This window comes from Nannospalax galili, unplaced genomic scaffold (assembly GCF_000622305.1).
Source record: "Nannospalax galili isolate Female #2095 unplaced genomic scaffold, S.galili_v1.0 scaffold380, whole genome shotgun sequence".
Lineage (NCBI taxonomy): Eukaryota > Metazoa > Chordata > Mammalia > Rodentia > Spalacidae > Nannospalax > Nannospalax galili.
Window position 1 is genome coordinate 6,309,091 of NW_008348568.1, and position 21,344 is coordinate 6,330,434.

General features: G+C 44.2%; 1 protein-coding gene across 10 annotated transcripts in view; it reads right to left on the reverse strand.

The window, feature by feature from the left end:
• The window catches only part of Asap1 (ArfGAP with SH3 domain, ankyrin repeat and PH domain 1), a 349,085-nt gene that overhangs the window by 60,860 nt on the left and 266,881 nt on the right, over positions 1–21,344 (reverse strand). For all 10 annotated transcript variants that reach the window (XM_008845480.3, XM_008845487.3, XM_008845488.3 and 7 more), the window contains 3 exons: positions 20,826–20,926; positions 13,492–13,561; positions 127–214 (listed from right to left, as the gene is read on the reverse strand). In XM_008845480.3, coding sequence (XP_008843702.1) covers positions 127–214; positions 13,492–13,561; positions 20,826–20,926 — 259 coding nt within the window. The remainder of the gene's footprint in view (positions 1–126; positions 215–13,491; positions 13,562–20,825; positions 20,927–21,344) is intronic.

A 21,344-nucleotide genomic window follows, 5' to 3' on the forward strand; every position in this document is an offset into this window, starting at 1 on the left:
AGCTGCACCTGCAGGAGGGATAGCTCTGAGGAGCACTATTCAGAAAGGCTGCTGTTGCTGAAATACCCAGACTTGAGATGCCAGAGCCCATAGTCACCAACTCGAGGTTTTAAAAACAGGACTCACGTGATATCAGGTCAAAAGACTTCTTGTCCTCAGCATTTGGCTTCACCTGGCAGGTGAGAAGGTTTAGCTTAGCAGGCTGCCTGTTAGACTGGAAAAGGGAAAAGACAGGTTATACGACTGTTCAGTGTGTCAGTGCAGCATGTGGCTCAGAATGCCTGTTCAGTGACAACACAATCTCATCAAGGGAGAAAACTGACACCCGAGTTTACTGCAACAAAACACCACAGACCTGGTGTTTGGCTTACTAACTGCTCCGGAATAGGCCACAAGCTGAACCCCATCCGCCATCAGTCCTACACCTCATCTTTCTGGACGTTGACAACACTGCTTATTTCCTATGCAAATGATTCTGACACATGACAGCTGGGAAGGCTGGAAAGGAAGGGACAGACTCTGGTGGACAGTGAGACTTGGAATATTTTATTCTGCTTAGAATCTGCATTGAAAAAAAGGCTGAAGAAAAACTTAGATCAAGATGATTAAAGGGGTAGAAATGGAGACTTTGAAGATGGGCTAAAGGTATTACTTAGCCCAGAGGAAGGGGCTGGGGCTGACATAAGCACCATCTGCACATACATGAAGGCTGTTACTGGGAAGGCTGGACAGCTGTTTTCTATTTGTATGGATGGAAAAAATGTACTCAAACCATATAAGATTTGGGTCAGACATAAGGAAGAACTTTCCAAGCTTAAGTTGATTAAGTATAATAAGAGGTTCTGGGTCCTCTTAAATTCTTATAAATCAACGTTCTGGATTCTTAGGTGGAGAAATCTTTGTCTGCAAAGTTTAGGAAGTTTTTGACAATATTCATACGTGCATAAGGCAGAAAGCTAGTTCCATGGTTTCTTCTGTCCAAATCTAGTGTACTTAGGTGTTTTTCTGCCAAAAAATAAGACACAAAACTTAGGGAAGCACCAGCAAGCACAGAACTGCTGCAGGCAGGCTACCCACCACTCACTCCTTGTTTCAAAGTACTCGCTGGACAGCTTCCGATAGGGTTTTCCACAGTTTATCCCATGACTGATCCACAACATCATTAGCAACGACGTATGTTATTTAGTCTTGCAGATACCTGTCAACTCTGCTTCTTGTGACACCAACATGAATGTCATGTGACACAGGCACATCTTGCCTATTTGCAGTGTTCTTCCTCAGGCTGAGCTGCAGTAAGGCATGACAACTGACCTACCTCAAACGTGACCTTTCGGAGCAAGAGCACAGCCTGTGACTAAACACCTGACACACCACTGTCAAGCACAAGAACACCAGAAAGGGGCCCAGGGGCAGGGGTGCTCAACTCAAGTCCAGAGTGGATCAGGAGCATGGAAGTCACTACAGTAAGAACAGTAATTCCAGATGCTTGTAGAATGTCCAAAATACTGAAATCCTTTCTTGAAATTTAGGCCTAAATTATAAGTAAATTGATTAAGACATAATCTTTTAGCAGACTAAAATCAAAGTAAAACTAAATGACTTGCTCTGGGCTGCATCACGCTGAGGTAGCTCAGGAAATGCCTTTCTACTGTGTAAGAACAAGACAGAAAAGAACGGCTACTCAGGAAACATGACTGCAGAGTCCCTGCCAGTGATGATTCCTACCCCTGCTCAGTACAAAATCCCCACTCCACATGCCGACCTCCAGGTACCAGCCACAGTCCGCATCCTGACACGGCTCCTGCAGTGGCTCATGGCACCCACTGTGGAGGAGACCAGGATGATGGGTGGAAAAAGGGTATGATGCTCCTGCAGGTTCTAGAGGAACACTCTTTGAAAAGCTGCAAGAGCGCCTACTCCAAATAGCCACCAGCTTGTCAACATTTCATGTTTGATTTTCTGGGTTAAGTTCCTAGCTTAGTGACTAAAAAAAAAAAAAAATGTATGAAATTCTAAAAATTAAATCCTTTAAAATAAATGTAAACAAACAAAACCGTTTGTGGTCAGCATCATTTAATGTGCCTCAGACAGTAAGCCTATGAGCAGAATAAAAAGATGCTTTCCTTCCCTACATTAGGGGTTAGCTGGACTAGGAACTTTGATGGTATTGATTTCTTTATGAAAACTGAATAAAATAAAAATTAGTAAAAAACAACAAACAAGATTTTATGGCTCTCTTCTCTCGAACTTTGAGGCCTGTCCTTTTACAGGCTTGACTTTTCACTACAATAACATAGAGTCCCTGAAGAAAATTTAGGAGACATTGCAAAGAAGAAACCAAACCTTGTTAACTACACCTTTATACTCCATGATCACTACAGTTATTATCTGCTTTTCAAAAGACTTCTGTGAGATGATGCTTTTTTTTGGTCTTTTTGAGACAGGGTCTCCCTGTAGCCCCAGCTATCCTCCAACTCACAGAGATCCGTCTGCCTCTGCTGGGACTAAAGGCGTGCGCCACCACGCCTGGTGAGGTGATGCTTTTTAAAACATGCATTGGCCTTAACTTTTACATATTGTTTTGGAAAGTACTTTTTTTCAGTCAACAGTGTACACATTTGTGTTCATTTCTCCCTTAAAGGCAAACATATTCAAATTTCTGACTGGAGAAAACATTTCAACAAGGAAACCCCTGAGTACATTAGAAGAAATAGGTGGGGAAGATGCTCTGTCCCAAACACACCATTGGGCTAGGAGACAGATGGAGACATCCCTGCAGAAGCTGCCCAACTAACTACCGTAAGGCTTCTCCATGTCTTGAAAGCAAGCAGCGCTGTTCATTCATCCTGAGGTGGCTCAATGTGTGCCACGGCGCCGTTTGATGAAACCTTGGAGTTGTTGGCATGGGCACGCTTCTCTGCGGGAGAACACAGCTGCTGCAATTGTTCAGAAATGAAATGATCTCCTGTCACCTGCTGAACTGCTCCATATCACCAACAAGTAAACATCATGAATTACTTTGGAAGTAAGTCTGACCCCACTAGGGAGGGGTAAAAAATAAAATAAAGCTCTTTACTTCCTAAGCTGGTACTTAGAAACAGAGCTGCTCACATCATTACGGTCTTTTCAAAAATTTCATTCAGTATTTAGACACCTACTATCCCTAGAGGAACATTGGTATTTGACATGTAGCCAGTAACAGCAATAAACCCATGGCATTAAACCTGACACATGCCGCATATCTACCACTGCAGAGCACATGCCATTTAGTTTTAGTATCTGAAAACTCCTGACTTTTGGAAGGTAGTCTCATTGATTTTGAACAACAAAATTTTTTCTTTACTAATCACCTAAATCCCAGGAACTTCATACATATTCTCTTATGTAATTCTTGCAACAACTCCACGAATTGGGTATTGTTCCTGAACCCAGCTCACAGGAAAGGAAACCAAGGGTTGCCCTGCTGTACAGAAAGACACAAAGCAGCGAGCTGAGCCTTTCTTGTCCGCATGTACCGCATGGCCTTCTGGTGAAGCAAGACCTGGAAAACTTTCAAAGTAAAAGTGTCAAAGCCAGGCGTGGTGGCGCACACCTTTAATCCCAGCACTTGGGAGGCAGAGGCAGGCGGATCTCTGTGAGCTCAGGGCCAGCCTGGTCTACATAGTGAGTTCCAGGATGGATGGGGCTACAGGGAGACCCTGTCTCAAAAAGACCAAAAAAAAAAAAAAAAAAGTGTCTTTCTGGCTCTTTCTGCCTTTAAACAGCCACCTCTTTCATTTCCCCTTCAAATCACAGAGCATGCTCACTGAGAAAGCCTACTGACATGTTCCACACTCAGAACTGTTTACTACTCTGTGGTCGTAACAAAAGGCCCATGCCTTCTGTGATCCTTCCTGCAGCCAGAGTGAAGACACCAACCACCAGCTCAAGTTCTTCATTCAAGACACAGACTCTAGAAGTCCTAAGTCTCCCAGCAACTGGAACCACCAAACTAAGTTCCACTGGGCTGACGGGGGATATGTAAGGGAGACATATTTAAAAGGGAGATCTCCAAGAAAACCTGTTACTGATGTAGGAACCCCGTCACCTTATTTTGGGGAGTCACGTTCCACTCCAGGGTCAATCCTAAATACTACTGCTGCTGCAATGGAAATAGAGGAAACAAGAAGCTTATCAAGGCCTTAGTGGGAAGGAGGGCTGAGGTTACTGTCAGGACATCTGATGGAGGTGCTATTCACCCTTTGATTTTTAGGCATTTCCACAAATACTTAATGTCTGTTGTTTGTCAGTACAGAGTTTGGGTCTGTAGGGAACAATTTTTAAATGTACATTTTATCTTCTGTTGAGGTACAGCACCAATTCAGTCCATGTCTTTTTTTAAAGCTTGCTTTTTATTGAATATTTATTTCATATAGAATGCCTCAATCTTAATCATCTTTATACCCCCATCCCCACTGGCATCTTCCCATCGTCCTCCCCATCCCCCCGAGAGCCCATACACTCTGTCATCCCCATTAAGGCCCACTGTATCAAGTCAGTGTCCTCAGACATTCCCCAGTGCAAGTCCATCCACTGAGGTCTAGTCAGCCTATCTAGAGTCCCTTGTTTTAGGAGGATGAGCTCCTCTTCATCTAGCAGCAATCAGTTGCCAATATTCCTTCAGATAAGACTGGGGTCTGCTGTTCATTTTCCCCGTTCTATGCTGGATTCTTGTCTGCCTGAGTTTGCATGGGACTTACGTATTCTCACACCAATCCATGTCTTCTTATATAAACCCCACACATCCTGACTTAAATTAGTATTTGTATGAAATGCGTTAATTTGATGATGACACATCTAACCTATGATTATTTTTGTTGTCAATTTTTTTCTTTTTTTTTGAGATAGGGTCTCCCTGTAGCCCCAGCTGGTCTGGAACTTACTATGAGGACCAGGTTGGTCTCGTCTTGATCTCACAGAGATTCTCCTGCCTCTACCTCCAGAGTGCTGGGATTAAAGGCATGCACCACCATGTGTGGCTTTTTTTATTTCAATTTTTAAATATAATTTTATTTATTATTTTTATTTTATGTGTACCCGTGTATTGCCTGCATGTAGGTAAGTGCACCCGTGCTGTGCAATGCCCATGGAGGTCAGAAGAGGGCATTGGATCCCCTGGAACTGGAGTTACAGATGGTTATTAGCCACCATCTGGGTGCTGGGAACTGAACCCGGGTCCTCTGCAAGAGCAGCCAGTGCTCTTAACCACTGAGCCATCTCTCCAGCTCCTTATTTCAATTTTTTAAAGGGGATTCTCTGGGGGCTGGAGAGATGGATCAGCGGTTAAGAGCACTGGCTGCTCTTGCAGAGGACCCGGGTTCAGTTCCCAGCACCCAGATGGTGGCTAACAACATTCCTAACTCCAGTTCTAGGAGATCTGACACTCTTTTCTGGTCTCCGTGGGCACTGCATGCATGAGCACACTTATACATGCAGGCAAAACACTCATAAACATAAAAGTAAATTAATTTTAAAAAGAGGATTCTCATTACATTTTATCCACAGAATAGGCAGGGAATGGCAGAGTCCAGGATGTCTGACAGGTTCCCGTTATCCTCACAGACCATGGGTAGGGCTTTGGAGCGAGAGTGCCATCACAATGATAACTGTGTGGTGTCATCTGTGCTGGCAAGTGTTTTACATAAATTCATTAATTTAATTTTTTTTTTTTTTTTTGTCTTTTTGAGACAGGGACTCCCTGTAGTCCCAGCTGGCCTGACACTATGTAGACCAGGCTGGTCTTGAATTCACAGAGATCCGCCTACCTCTGCCTCCTGAGTGCTGGGATTAAAGGCATGCGCCACCACGCCCGGCTAGGTAAAGCGATTTTAAATATGAAACTCAAAATGTCTTGACTGACAGGATTGGGTATAGCATAGCTGGGAAACTAATTTCAGATGGCTAGCCTTGTTCTATACCTTCCAATTTGTAAATCAGGGCTTTTAGTTTTTCTGGCCTTTACATAATTAAGTGCACACACTGTAACTCAGGAACCTCATTTTAAATGCGTGGGCTTCACATTAATGAAGTTTCACTCAGCTCACTTTTTCCCAAGAATGATAATCACATGGGGAGCACACAGAATGGCATGTTTCTGTCAGATTACCATGGCACAGCTTCAAAACTTCAAGTCCACAAGTTGAGAAGCCTGTGGTTTTCATCTGTAACTCCTTTTATATTTTAATTCTTCAATTTCACCCTCTCTTTATGAAACAAGTTCATAAATAGTGAACTTGTGGTAGTTTTCTGTTCAACATTGTGCTGGATAGCTTTAGTGTCAACTTGACACACCTGGGGTGAGGGAGCCTCAACTGGGGAGCTGCCTCCATTGGACCGGCCTGTAGCCATGTCTGTGGGGGAATTTTCTGATTGTTGAGTGATATGGGAGGGCCCAGCCCACTGTGGGTGGTACCACCCCTGGGCAGGTGGGCCTACATTGTATAAAAAAGCAGGTTGAGCATGGGCCAGGGGAGCAAGCCCGTGAGAAGCGTTCCTCCATGGCCTGTGCTCCAGCTGCTGCCTCCAGATTCCTGCCCTGAGTTCCTACCTTGGGCTCCCTGATGAACTATGACCCGGGAATGTAAGTTGAATAAACCCTTTCCTCCCCAAGTTGGTACTGGTTAGAGTGTACTGTTACGTCATTAGAGAAACAAACTAGAACAAGCATGAAAGCTGGAGCATTATCTGGTAGGTTCACAATCTCAACCCATAGGATTTGTCAGAAAGGAGAAACCAAGGCTGCAATGTGGGTTTTGAAACCCAAATGAGAGACTGCAACCAATCACCTGAGGAGCTGAGGCTGCTGCCCTGGAACATCTGGCGTCGACTTATTCATACTACAAGTAGAATGGATAACCCCTCCTCACACTCATGGAGGTCATCAGACTTGGGTTGAGTCTGGGCCCAGGCATGTTATGAACAGAAGCAAGAGCAAGTTTCTCAAGCCTGCTGAGGTCATCTCAAAATGAAGAGTCAAAGTAATGTCCTTCTTGCTTTGGTAATGAGCTCAGGCAACGTGTGATGAGTGTCTATAGCTCCACTTCCAAGGAGAAGGCAGCACAGGCTCTTGAATTCAACTTCTTGGGCTCAAATCTGCCTACAGCACTGTCTGGTTGTTTAACTACCAGACCTCTCCTTTAAAATGGGGAAAATGGGTACCTGAGGGTGTTATGAAAGGTAAATAGGAAAAAGTTATATGAAGTGCCAAGAACACAGTGAATGCTCATCTTAGTCTGTTTACCATAATAAAGTACCTGAGGGTAGGTACCTTATAAAGAAAAGAAATATAGCCACTACTTTTGGAGACTGAAAAGTCTAAAGGAGCATAGTGCTGGCTCTGGTGCAGGGAGCCCTGGCCATGTCACGTCATGGTGGATGACATTAAGTCTGGGCACACATGAAAGGGACAGAGCATGTGGTAAGAAAAGAAGCCAGAGTGGCTTGGGGGTCAGGCTTGCTCTTTTATAACAACTCATTATTGCCTAACTTGGGGGGTCCCATGAGAATCACCATAATCCCTTCTTAGGGCAGCATCTCTAATAATATAAGCAATCTTTTCCAAGGTCCCACTACCTCTTAATATTGCCACACTGGGGTCCAAACCGCTAATAATAAAGTCTTGGGGGGCATTCAAAACATAGCAGAGCTCAGTCAAGGCCGGCACTATCTTTATTACTACTCATTTTCCACAGTGCTCTTAGTGTCCACAGAGCTGATATATAATTTCTTTTGGCATACGGCGATACTCCTTGTTAAAGTGCACTGGCTTCTGGGAGTTGCCTACTCATCACTCACTGAGGTTCACACAGAATGCCAAACCCTGTGACAGGAAGGTTGCAGAGGAGTTAACAAGTGAATGGGTCTTGCAGGGTGAGGAAAAGAAGAGTTTAGGGGATAAAGTCCTGATGTGAGAACACAGCACACAAAAGGAGGGCGGGGTCTCCAAGGAGACAGAACAGCAGAAAGGGGATGCTTAAAAGACCCAGGGCCTCTGAGGATTCAGGACACAAGAGCAGCCCACTGCTGACTTTACTCCTTTCCTCACTAAAAGGCATTCTTCAAGAATAAATGAGGGCATGACAACCTGACTTCAAACTGGCCAAGTTCTGACTGAGGCTGACAAGCAAGTTCACCAACATCACCAGTGAGTATCCTGGCCACCTGTGCTATTCCCGATTCATTTCCTGGTCTTAACACTGGTAGAGAATACAGAGGGGCTTGGTGGTTCTCTTTTCTGGTTGGACATCAGAATCACCTGGGAAGTTCCATCTCTAGTCCATGTACTGCCATGGCTGAGAATCACTAGATTTATCATTGAAATGTAACTGGTAAGGGCTTTTGTTTGAAACGAACTCTACTGATACAGCTAATAGGTAATCTTCACATTTCAATAGTGTACAGGGCAAGAACTTTCACGAGGATTAAAAACAGTAGAGATTCCTGCAGAGTGTTAAGCAGATTTCTAAACCCAAGTTTTTACGGGACCTGAACTTGAGGTGCCCTCTAATAAATGTTAATAACTCCAGTCATGTGTGTACAATGTAGAGAGGGTTAGCAAAGATATTCTACAGTGACCTCGAGTTTGCAAATTGGCACTGCTCTGTCAGTATCTAAATGACACTATTAGTATTGGCACAACTCTAGTTCCTTCCTCCACGTGACCGAAGGCTCAACACCAGTGCCTTTAGACCTGCAGGTACAATTTGAACCTGACTCACACAAGTCAATTTTGCTCTTCTGTCTAAAAGGAAAAGGGAGGTGGAAGGTGGCAGTGTTGGGGGCTGGCTTACATAGTGGACGAAAATAGGCATTCATTACCTCATGCTGGTAGAAGAGACAAAAACCAAATTATTCAAATGGAGGAGAAAGCAACACATAAATTAAATCAGAATAATATTGGTTCAAAAACTATTAGGTAAAGTTACCTTTGACTGTTTTCTACTATTCAGGAACTATAGAGTCCCCCTTAAACCTGCAAACTCTACCCGTATCCTCTACTCACCCCCCTTTGAGCTCCTTTAAGAAGGTGTCTAGGCTCAGGATCTTAAACTAATCTCTCCCCTCTGTTGAGACAGCTGCTCACTAGCTTTAGCATGAAGCCCTCAGCTCTGCCCACAGGGAAGCAGCTACCCCTTTATTTTCTATCGCAGCATCTTGCTTACTTCCTCTAGTCTTTTCCTCTGTTTACTCCAGGTTTCAGGAGTGCAGGGGCCCTGCATTATCACTGCATTTAATACCTAGGCCCAGTGCCTGGCTCAGAAGGAAATCAATAAAAACATTTTAATGAGTAAATGATGCATCTGAGAAAATGAAGGCTCCAAAAGATTAAAGTAACTCATCCAAGTTTTACAGCTTGTTCAGGGTAGATCATGGGTCTAACAGGTGCCAGTCAAAATTTGTCCCCTAGAATTTACAGTGCTGCTTTCCAATTCATTGGAAGAAAGAAAAGCATTCTCTTTACCCAGTGATAATGGGGACAAACAGAAGCCAGGAGGGAGTCCAGAAGAGCCTGAAAATGCCATCAAGGACAATCACAGAAACCAGCTATTAGATGCATTGCGTGAAGGCAGTAATCCTTCTGCAGGCCTCTTTGTGCTTCCACAATGCATTCTCAGTGCATCTGTTAAAGCCCTGGAGTAGAATGTTGTCATCGGAGCTCTGGATAAACCTGAAAGACAACAGTCCCTGGGAAATGTCTCCTGATTCAGAGTCCCACGACAAAGAGAGACATCAAATTGGTCCTATAGTGAAATGCCTCAGGAGGGGACAGAGCTAGTGCTAACCCTACCAGGCAGAAATTAAACTTCTATGAGAAAAAATGTGCCCCAAACTAGCTTTGTAAAGTATGTGGAGGAGTAAAGGGAGCAGCGACACAACTGTATTCCAATCAACCTCAGTTTAGCAAGGAGGCAGTAACACATTAGGGAAGAAAACAGAACAGTATTGAAAACAGCTGACATTTATTTAGCACTAATTCTGCCCACATCCTGTTCTAATTACTCATCATCAATGAACTCTATCTTTGCAAACACCTATGAACCAGATACTATTAATGGCTCCAATTTATACAAATGGGAAATTCTCAGTATTTGAAGCGGGGATTCAGAATCAGAGATGGAGTCCAGCATGGCAGGTTCAAAGCAAGCAAGACGTGGTCCCTTCCTCCTTCTCACCACCTGCAGACTGAGAAATGAAGATAATGACCCCCATCCCATAGGGCTATCTTGAAGATTATGCGTAGGGCACCCTAAATAAGTGCTTAATAAATGGTAGTTCTCTTTCTCCACATTAAAAAATTTATTTAATCTGTACGTGTATCAGTGTTTTGCTTGGTGCACCATGTGCATGCAGCACCTAAAGAGGTCAGAAGAGGGAGTGGGATCACCTGGAACTGGAGTTAGAGACAGCTGTTGGCTGCCAAATGGGTGCTGGGAACCAAATTCCAGACTTCCGCAAGAGCAGTCAGTTCTCTTAATGGCTGAGCCATCTCGCCATCCGTGCCCCCCCCCACAGTCCTTTCTTTTAACACATTATTTGAGCAGTTGCATTTTCTCTGTCCCTTGTCCCTGCAGAACCCCAAGCGAATTAATTATTTTTCCCCAGGAAACTACAGATTTGATTTCCAACTAGATTTTGTGTAATTCGTAGTGTCTTTCTGTGGGGGCAGGAATGTACTCATACATGATATAACTGGCAGCAAAAACATCTGGACCAAAGCCAAAAGAGTGGGAAACACAGTAACAATTTGGGGGGAGGAATCAGAATCAGGGGAGGGACCATTTTCTCCTCCTCTCTTGGGCTCCTTGTCAGCAGACTTCAGGAATGTCATCTGATGAGGTGACAGAAATAGCAGAAAACTGTCAATTCAAACCAAAAACGGTGCCCCCCATCTCTTTTAATTCTAGCAAGATTTTTGAGTTAAACACTTTTCTCAAGGACACAGAGTAAAAAGAAAGCTGGGATTTAGATACAAATCTGACAGATGCCACTGTCTTCTCCCAGTCACCAAACAATGTGACCAATGTAGTATTTGTTAATTAGTGAGACTACACAGAAACAGCTGGCTTCACCACAGTAGCGTCTTTTGGTAGGAAATAAAAGGGGAGAGAACTTATTTTTCATTTGAGGCATACTGTCCAAGGTCATATAATTCAGTAAGCTGATACCTTCATCATCCTCACAATCTCCCAACAGGATACCATTGCACAGCAGCAAAATACAGGAAGGCAGAAATAGGACTTGTCAAAATGCCTACTGACATGGTGATCACAGACAAACCCAAGAAGAGCTCTGTGGCAGGAGAAGGGAGCATATAAAAGTCATTCTTTGACTAAAATTTACACATGGTCGGAAATATTCCCTCTAGGGGCTGGAGAGATGGCTCAGCAGTTAAGGGCACTGGCTGCTCTTGCAAAGGGCTGGGGTTCAGTTCCCAGCACCCACATGGTGGCTAACAACCATCTATAACTCCAGTTCAGGGGATTCATTGCTCTCTTCTGGCTTCCATAAGCACTGCACACACAGGTGCACTTACATACCTGCAGTCAAAACATGCATACACATAAAGAAATATTAAAAAGAAAAACATTCACGCTCAGAATCGGGACTGATCTAATTTTCTACCTCTGTATCTTTAATGCCCAGGACAGTACATGCAAGAATGTTGGAATGAATCCTGAATAAATGAGTAACAGTTGTAGTAATAGTTCTTACTCTCCTTGTTTCTGTGAAAAAATATCTAACTCAAGTAAACTTAAGGGAGGAAGGACTCCTTTTGACTCCTAACTTGTGGGCAAACACCTCATCATGGCAGGAAGGTGGTGGGACCATGAGGCAGTCAGCCCCACCATATGTGCAGTCACAAAGCGGACAGAGATGAATGCTGGTGCTCAGCTGCCTTCCACATTCCTTTCTTCTCATGCATTCTGGACCTTAGCCCATAGGATGATGCCACTTGCATTTAGGGTAGGTATTCCTTTCTCAGTTAAACCTTCCTGGGAATACCCTTAGAGATATAAGCCCAGAGGTGTCTTCTAGGTGATTCTAAATCCAGTCAAGCTGACAATGAACATTAACTATTACAGACCAGTGGTAAGGACTCACTGGTCTCAATCTGTGAAAAGATTTCCTGTATCATCTGGGTAGCTGATGACAGCTGGAATGAGAAGCATGATGGGAGCCTCAGATGACTCACATGGTTCTTCAGGGAAAGGGACAGAGATGGCAAAACAGCTCAAGTTCCACAAACAGCAAACTTTAAGATGTATGCAGTTATCTCCTAGGAAGGAGTGTGCTAAGTGCCTTCTGTGTCCAGGGTGACACTGGCAAGATGGCAGGACCAGTATCCACGGGAATTGCCCAGAAAGATAACAGGTTCTGTAGGGTGAGAGAGACTATCAGGGCCAAGTAGCCCAAGGCACCAGGGACTCATGTGAATTTCCCACTATGCCAGGTAACAGTCAAGTTCCTCAGTTTCTTCAAGTTTGAAATTCCAGTTAGGATGCCATGTAGGCTACTGGGATGACTGAAACGTAGGAAAGCTGCACGCCTTGAACTGGAACAGAATGAACCAACTCCTCATCTCGACTATCCTAGGCCAATCATCCCAGCCTCTCAAGGACATCACTGGTCCCAGAATACTGAAATTTAACTGTGCTTTTCCTCTAAGCTGAGGTCACTGGGTTAAGCTGCAGACACATTTTCAAAGATTCTTAATATAAAGTCTGCCATTTCCACTTCTGTGTAGTACATTCTATCTTTGAGAATTCAAAAGATTTTTAATATTTTTTAAAAATATTTGTTATTTTATGTGTATGAGTGTACTGCCTGAATGTATGTACATGCACCCGTGTTATGCAATGCCTGTGGAGGTCAGAAGAGGGATTAGGATTTCCTGGAACTGGAGTTATGGATGGTGGTTAGCTGCCACGTTGGTGCTGGAAACCAAACCTGGGTCCTCTGCAAGAGCAACCAGTGCTCTTAACCTCTGAGCCATCTCTCCAGCCCCTCAAAAGATATTTCTGCTAGTTTAAGAGGGACAAAATAGAAACACCTTGTTTCACAGTGTACCCTGACAACCAGCTTGACTGAGAACTTCTGTATACATCATCATGTTTCCTACTTACACTTTCAATCAGAAGGCAGTCTCTATTATCTTTGTAATTCAGAAAACTAGGCTTTTCAAAGTAACAACCAATGATACTTCCCCAAAATAGATTACAAAATTAAACCCTACCTTACTTAGATTGAGAACCTCTCCCGCCCCAAGTTTCTGCTGGATATGCAGAACAATGCAGACCACCAAAGGACAAGATGAAACTAATGTCCTGAATGATGCAACCCAAATTCAAAGGGTATTTTGGTAAAAGTTCCACGCTGGTTGCATCACCTGATTTGCTCACTAGTTTAGGAGGCCAGAAAGTATGACGGGGGGATCGCTGCTGGCACACTTACAGTTGCATGTGAGATGGTCAGGATTCCATTCTTGACGGCGCACTTCCTTCTCTGCCACACTTTCCGGATTCTAGGTGGCAAGTCAAAAAGAATTAGACATGGCATGTCATTCGATGTGGGGTGTGCAAACATGTGGTGGGAGGCAAAACAATCATTGTGAAAAGCAGTCCCCAAATAAACCTAATCTCCTTTCCTCAAAACAAACAAAACAGAAAATTCCAGTTGTTTGTTATTAGCCCAGATGAAAGGAAATTTAGGAAGTAGGATGTATGAAGGTCAAACAAACTCTGATAAGAGATGGAGGAATGAATGAATGAGTTACCACACAGAAGTCTACCTCTCTGGGAAGGGGTTCCAGAGCTATATTAGGGGGTGGTACTAATTAGGAGTTCTTAACTAGAACTGTGAATGTCTTATGAGAAGGTTGTTGGTATTACTTCCGTAATTAATAATAGATTAAAAAATTAAGGTATCTTCCATGCAGGGAAAAGTCAGAGACTGCCTCAGGGTATAGAGAAAAGAGCTTAGGATACAAATGGCAAGAATTACCATGCTGGGTGTGGTGATGCACACCTTTAACTCTTGCACTCAGGAGGCAGAGGCAGAAGGATCTCTCAAAGGCCAGCCTGGTCTAGTCTACATACCAAGTTCCAGGCCAGTCAAGGTAATATAGGGAGACCTTGTCTCATATACATACACACATACATACATACACACACACACACACACACACACACATACATACATACACACATACACATACATACAAATAAATAAATGGGGATTTGTACATCTTCCTTTTAGGGAATCTGAGTCCTCTAAAGAACTATCTCTGATTTTTATGGGAAAGTAAAATCTGGCCGAACTATTCCCAAATGGCTGTGACACACTTTGAAAAATGTGATCTGATGGTGCTGAAGAATGGAAAACACTAAGCAGCTCATTTCAAAGTGTTTTGATGAAGCCCTAGGCACAGAAGACTCCATGTGGGCACACACACACACACACACACACACACACGCACGCACGCACGCGCGCGCAGCTGCACTGAGTGAGACAACGGCCATCAGGTCTACAGGAACAGGGATACCCCTAGGCAGGAGGATGGTGCAGGCCTTCTGTTGCCATAGAAACAGCAGCATCAGTGCCACTGAAGCTTTCCTAGGCCCATAAAACAGCATCTTATCCGCCTATCCCCACTTCTTAAGCAAATCTTTTTTTTTTTTTTTTTTTTTCGGTCTTTTTGAGACAGGGTTTCCCTGTAGCCCCAGCTGTCCTGGAACTCACTATGTAGACCAGGCTGGCCTCAAACTCACAGAGATCCACCTGCCTCTGCCTCCCAAGTGCTGGGATTATCGGCGTGCGCCACCACATCTGGCCTTAAGCAAATCTTTTAAGAAAGATTAAATGATTAAAAAAACAAAAACATCCCATGTAGACAACACTGTCTTGTGTATTAACTACTAGCAGCAGTTTGCTCCAAAGCATGCCACACAGAGGGATGCTGCGCAGGGGGAAGTGAAAATCCAACACCATTTGTGGTGGTTTGAAGGAGGAATGCCCCCCGTAGGCTCCAAGTATTTGAAAACCTGGTCCTAGGTGCTGGTGCTGCTGCAGATGTTTAAGAGGTAGGGCTTGCTGGAGGAAGCACGCACAGGTGGACTTTCAGAGCACACAGTCTTGCCCACTTCTGGTGTTTCTCTCTCTGCTTCCAACACATGCTTGAAGATGTGAGTGCTCAGCTCTGCCTCCTGGCATGCCTCCCTGGCCATGGTGAACTCAAGCCTCTGGAACATTAAGTCCAATAAACTCCTCCTTCTATAAGTGGCCCTGGTTACGGTGTTTTATCACAACAACAGAAAAGTAACTGCTATAGAAGATGGTACCAGAGAGCAGACTGTTGCTGTGAAGAACCTGACCATGTGGGTTTTTGGAGACTGCAGTTCCAGAGGGGAGCAAGGAATGAACAATTGGGTATTTTGACTAGGACTCTGGCTGTCTTCTATGTGCAGCCCAAGACCTTGCCTCTGGGAAAATTGAAAAGTAATGCACTAATTCCTTTGGTGGTAGAAATTTCAAGGTAGCCTAATGTTGACTGGTGGCATAGTCATTAATGGTGAGTATCATGCCAATCTACAATGAAAAAAGTAAGAGGGGCAGAAACAAAACGTACCATTTGGAGAGGAAACGAAGGCTAGGAAGTTTAATGTGGCAGCCACAGTGTGTGTTGGAAGAGAGGATCTCTTTGCTAAGGAGGCTAGAGCCATTAAGGAGAGGTTTCTATATTTCTACTTGAACAATAGAGAGACTGCCTGCAGAGCAAGGTCCCACCCAGCTAAGCTCCCAGCTTGTAAAAGGAGAAAGTCTAAGGGATTTTTTGCTTCTAGAAAACAACAATATGCAAAAAGCTGATGGTAATGTGTTGAAGAGGCCAAGGTCCAACCCTGGCTGTCAGGCAAAGTTGCAGTAGCTTTAGAGGAATGAAAGACACAAGAGTGAGGGGGCTGTTGGTTCTTCTTTAGTTTCAGAGAGCTTCTGAGGCCAGGCGTGGATGGTAGGGCGTCCCTGCCATAAACAAGGCCCCAATAGGCCACTGCATGAAGCTATGAAGGGAAAGCCTGGTTGGTAGCAGAGACCCCAAGATACTGGAGACAACAGAGATATGAGATGTCTGCCAAGAAGATCTGCATAAAGGGAGTAGAACCAGCCCAAGAGAGAAATGTATGATGCAGGCAGCAAAGCTGGAGGGGCTGAGTCATCTAAGCCCTTCAGAAGTAAAGTCCAAGACACTGGACCTGAAGCTACTGGATTTGGTTTCTGCCCTGCTGCTTTTCAGTCTTGCTTCACTCCAGTATTTCCTCACTGTGCCCCGATTCCTCCCTTTCGGAGGGAATGTACATTCAGCTCCACCATATGCTAGAAGTATATGCTTGGATTTTTCATCCTGTAGGGACTTACAGTTAATAGAGTGCATTGCGACTCAAGAGACTTTGGACATTGGAATTCTGAATACTGCTGAGATTGTTAAAAGACTATGGGGACTTTTAAAGGTGACATAAATGCATGAGCTTATGGGGGCCAGGGAGTAGAATGTGGCAGTTTGAACCGAAGTGTCTCCCACAGGCTCCAAGTACTCGCCCCAGTTTGTAGCACTCTGCAGATATTTAGGTTTGAGAGGTCTTGGTGGAGGAAGCCTGTCACTGGGGGCAGGCTTTGGGAGTGCATAGCCATGTCTCATTTTGAGTTTCTCTCTCTGCTTCCTCTGTACACTTAAAGATATGAGCGCTCAGCTTTTTGCTTTGGCTGCCTCCTGCCATGAGGGGCTCTTATCCCTCTGAAACTGTAAGCCAAATAAACTCTTCTGTCTATAAGGTGCCTTGGTGCTAGTGTTCTGTCAGCAACAGAAAAATTACTAATACGCCACTTGACCGGATGCAAATGGCACACATTATATACAGAGTACACATCTCCTGAGGAGGTAATTCAGAACCAGGAACTCAGAGATTGTCCTCAAATCACAGCTAAATCATAAATACTTCTTTCTGGAACTACTGACTAGGAACAAGTTTGATTACAGGTACTATCTGTCAATGATACATCCATTTGGTTCATATAATCAGCTCTAGCAAGTTTTGTATCTCATCTTACTGTCTCAAGAGCCTGTTAAGATGGACGGATGAGGCACTCCTAGGCACTGTCACCCTCCTCCACCAAGAATAAACTGCAACCCTGGAGGAAAGGGTCCTATTAGGTTGATTCATTTTACTGAATTTATTAGCTTTTCTTGCTCATGTGTATGAAAAATACACACACAAAATACAACACAAAACAAAAACCTATATTCTCTTGCACAGAAAGAAAATTAAGACAAAGCCCTCATCTTTCTAGTTGATAGGATTGCCAATGAACTGCTTCCAAGTCACCAGAGGAAGGAGAAAAACTCAGGTGCCCTGCTCTCTGCACAGGTGAGAACAGCAGCACCTGATCACTGTGAACACTCTGACAGCACTTTCTTCTTAGAAATGGGCCTTATACAACTAAATCAGTTCTGATGCTGTTGGCACACGTGGGCAGTTTGTCCTTATGCCATCACTCGGCTGACTTCCAGCAAAGTTATGTGACTTTGCTCATGTTATCTGACCTCTCAGAGACTATCTGTATCATGAAGATAATACTGGCCACCTTCTGGAATTTTTTGGATAATACATATAAAGCAGCTGATCCGCTGCCTCTTAGTGACCTTGAACCACAACAATTTTAAGTTATATAAAATTTTAAATTGCTTTTCAAATTTTATAACAATCTTTAAGTAATAAGGAGTATTTCAAAATTTGGGTCAGAAAATACGCAAATGAGCCTTGTAAAAAGAATCACACAGTACACTAGCACCTACTGTTAACCAAGAATTCTGTCTTCACGGAGAAGGACTGCAGTATTTTCTCTTCCCTGGAAGCCATCAAAAGCAACTCTGGGTTACCATTATTCACTGTTCTCCTGTAACGATGAAGGTGGGAACACCTGCTTTCCTATTTTTCAACTCTAAAAGGCTTTTTCTTTTCCTTCTCGTTCCTTCAGGAATTGAACCTAAGGCCGTGCATGCGCACTCGACCACTGAGTCACGTCCCTGCCATCATTCTTTATCTCTTACCAACACACAGCAGGTCATGTGAGGGGAAAGGCTGCATTTCCCTTACTTTTTAACCTTCTAGCATCTAGCAGACTACTTTGGATGCTGGAGGGTTTGATGTATGTGTGCAAAAGGTGTAAAGAAAAAAAAGACCAAAAGGAAGAGGAGTTGGGGCAAGTTTATGCCACTTTATGTTTGGACTATGCCCACAGTGGCCCTTCTGAAGTATGAGAGGAGACATCTGATGCAAGTCAGAAGGCTCAGGTTGAAATTGGGGCTCTTGCACTTACTGTGATCCCAGTCAAGTTAATCTTTTAAAGGGTGTGAGGAGATGAGAAGAGGTGTCTGGAAATACGACGGTGCTCACAGAGATGATTTCTGGGTCTAAATAAGCAATACTTATGAAAAGACTTCTGACCTTCCACAGGCATGCAGGTATTAACCACTTATATTAGGCAACTCATTTCTAGGAGAATCACTGGGATTTCAGGTGAACAGTACTAAAAATATGACTGTACTATATATTTGCTACAAAAGATATGTAAAAGTGCACTGAGGCTCACAAAGTAACACATTAACTTTTCTTGAAGAATAAAAGGTTGGCACCTTCCCCAGAGGTGTCTGTGAGACACATGAAGAGGAAACGAACGGGCCCCTAGACCACAGCCTTCCTGCAGGAAAAGTAGAACTCCATGCACTCTTGACCTCATACAGCTTGGGTGAGATTTGGTCACCATTATCAGTGGAGAATGGGAGCTCAACTTAAAGCTGAGTTTAAGTTAAAGATGGTTACTCAGCTGGTCAACTCAGGCCATGCGAGGTTATTTCTTACTTTACACCCCCATCAGCACACCCCATTGGCCCTGCCTTCATGATTCAGTGTGTGACCACTTTTCACCACTCCAACCGTTCCTTCAGCTCTACTATCACCTTGTGTATGGGTTTCCTTAGCAACCTAACTAGTCCCCTCTGCTTCTGCTCTTACACAGCAGCCAGGAAGAGTCTTTCAAAACATGCCAGAATGTGCCACTCCTCTGCTCAAAGCCCTCTGATGACTAATCTGACTCGGGAGCATCCAAAGCTCCTCATGGTTTGACTCCCAGCCCCTCTGACCTTGTCTCGTGACACCCTGGATTCCTTTACTGCAGTAATGCTAAACTCCTGGGTATCTACCACAATGGGAAATGTGCTCCTAGTTGCTCCCTCTCCTCTTGGCTATCCTAAAGGTTTGTTCCCTCACACTTCAGGGCTCTGCTCAAGTCACCTCAGTAAAACCTTCCCTACCTCCAGTATGGCAGCAAGAACACCTCCAGCCCCCATATTACTGTGTCTCCTGCCTTCTTTTACCCTTCCCACAGTGCACAGAGATGATTTTCTCACCTACCAAGATTTAAGTTTTTGGTCTATTTCCTTCATCAGAGCATAAACTAATCAGGGTAAGGACCTCCTCTTGCTCAATGGTCTATCCCCAGTGCCTTGGAGAGTGAGAGGACACACAGGATTTTCAAAAGATAACTTATTTGGGGCTGGAGAGATGGCTCAGTGGTTAAGAGTACATACTGCTCATCCAGAGGACTGGAGTTCAATTCCCAGTAACCACAGCAGGTGGCTTACAATCACCTGTAACTCTAGCTCCTAGGGGATCTAACACCTCTGACTGCTGTGGGCACCTGCACTTACACACTTACACACACACAGACACACACACACATACACACAAATAGAAATAAATTAACTAAAAAGATACTTATTTGGATACATGGATAGAATGATGGAAAAAATTTTAAAATATTTAAATTTCAACATATGAGCCCAAGAGCACAAATCCACAGTAGTCAGAAAATAAGCAGCTCTCTTACCAAGGAGGACAACCGGTACAGGGAATATCAAGATTGTCCTGTGCTAGGTTCTACTTCCTTGAAGTAGAATCACTTTTTCAAGGAACAAAAAGAAGGTCAGTAAGGCAGTACCAGAGAAGGCGTCAGCACAAGAGGGGCCTGAAGGCAAGCTGGGAAAGCACTCTGGGCTGGGAGAAGCCCTGGAGTAATAGAAGCAGGGGAATGATTATCATGTGCTTTAAATGCTTTTCAAACAGCATCTTGATAAGTTGCTCAGGCTGATCTCAAACTTCTGATCCTCCTGCCTCAGTTTCCTAAATACTGGGATTACAGGTGTGTGTCGTAACACACATTCATGCTTCATGATTTTGAGAAGACCAGTGAGTGCTTTGCAGTGGTGAGGTGGAGAGGGACAGGTGTGGAGTGACAGAGCAGTTAGGTTACCACAGCAATCTGGGAAAGATGACAGTGGGAGTAACTGGGACAGCAAGATATGTATTACTTTTACTGAGAAAAGGAAGGTATGTGCCAGACTGGATGTGATAAGAGGGTTAAGATAGCCAGGTCGACATCTCAAGTAGAGAACACAGCAATGATAAAAGCAGATCTGGGCTTCTCAGTTCTTGACATCCTAGAAGTGCAGGTTGCTAGCCACAGGTGCCATGTAGGGGCTGCAGGACAATCACTGCTTCTGTGAAAGACAGCAGGTTTGACTGACTATCTAAAAACTATCAAGGAATCCTCCAAGTACATTTTCACAATTGAGTGGGCAGTGGGCATGCTGGTGATGTACTGGGCTGGACAAGGCTCACTCGTTCTACCTGTCACTATACTGGTGACACACTGGGCTGGACAGGACTCACACTTACCCGTCACTTTTCTTCAGTAGGTATCCTTTCTTCTCACTGCCGTACTCCTTGTTGCCCTGGAGCTGATGCATGCTGTACCCGCCTTGCCGGCTCTGAGAGTCCTGAAAAACGGAAATCACAGGCTAGGAAATGCTGGAGACTGTTCTTGAACCTCTGACTCTTCTGTCATTTGCCCATGGGTCTGAGTCTAAGAGAATTATGGATCTTTGAGATCTGTGAAGACCTCACTTTTATTTTAGCAGAGGAAATAGGACATGTGGACACTTGCCAGACTCACAAAGCAAGACTCCGGCAGAGCTGATGGCTCAGATCTCCTATCTCTAGCTCAGAACCCAGTTCTACTCTGAATTCAATTCAGACACACAGGAGATGGTGCTGTGACTCAAGCCAGCTACTACCTGCAGCAGAGGTAAACATGGGAAGCAGTGGAAAGGGTGGATGGGAGCAGAGCAGGGTACAGCAAGCTGATGGAGCTTTACCCTTGGGGCACCCTTTTCCTTACACATTCTGATAACATCC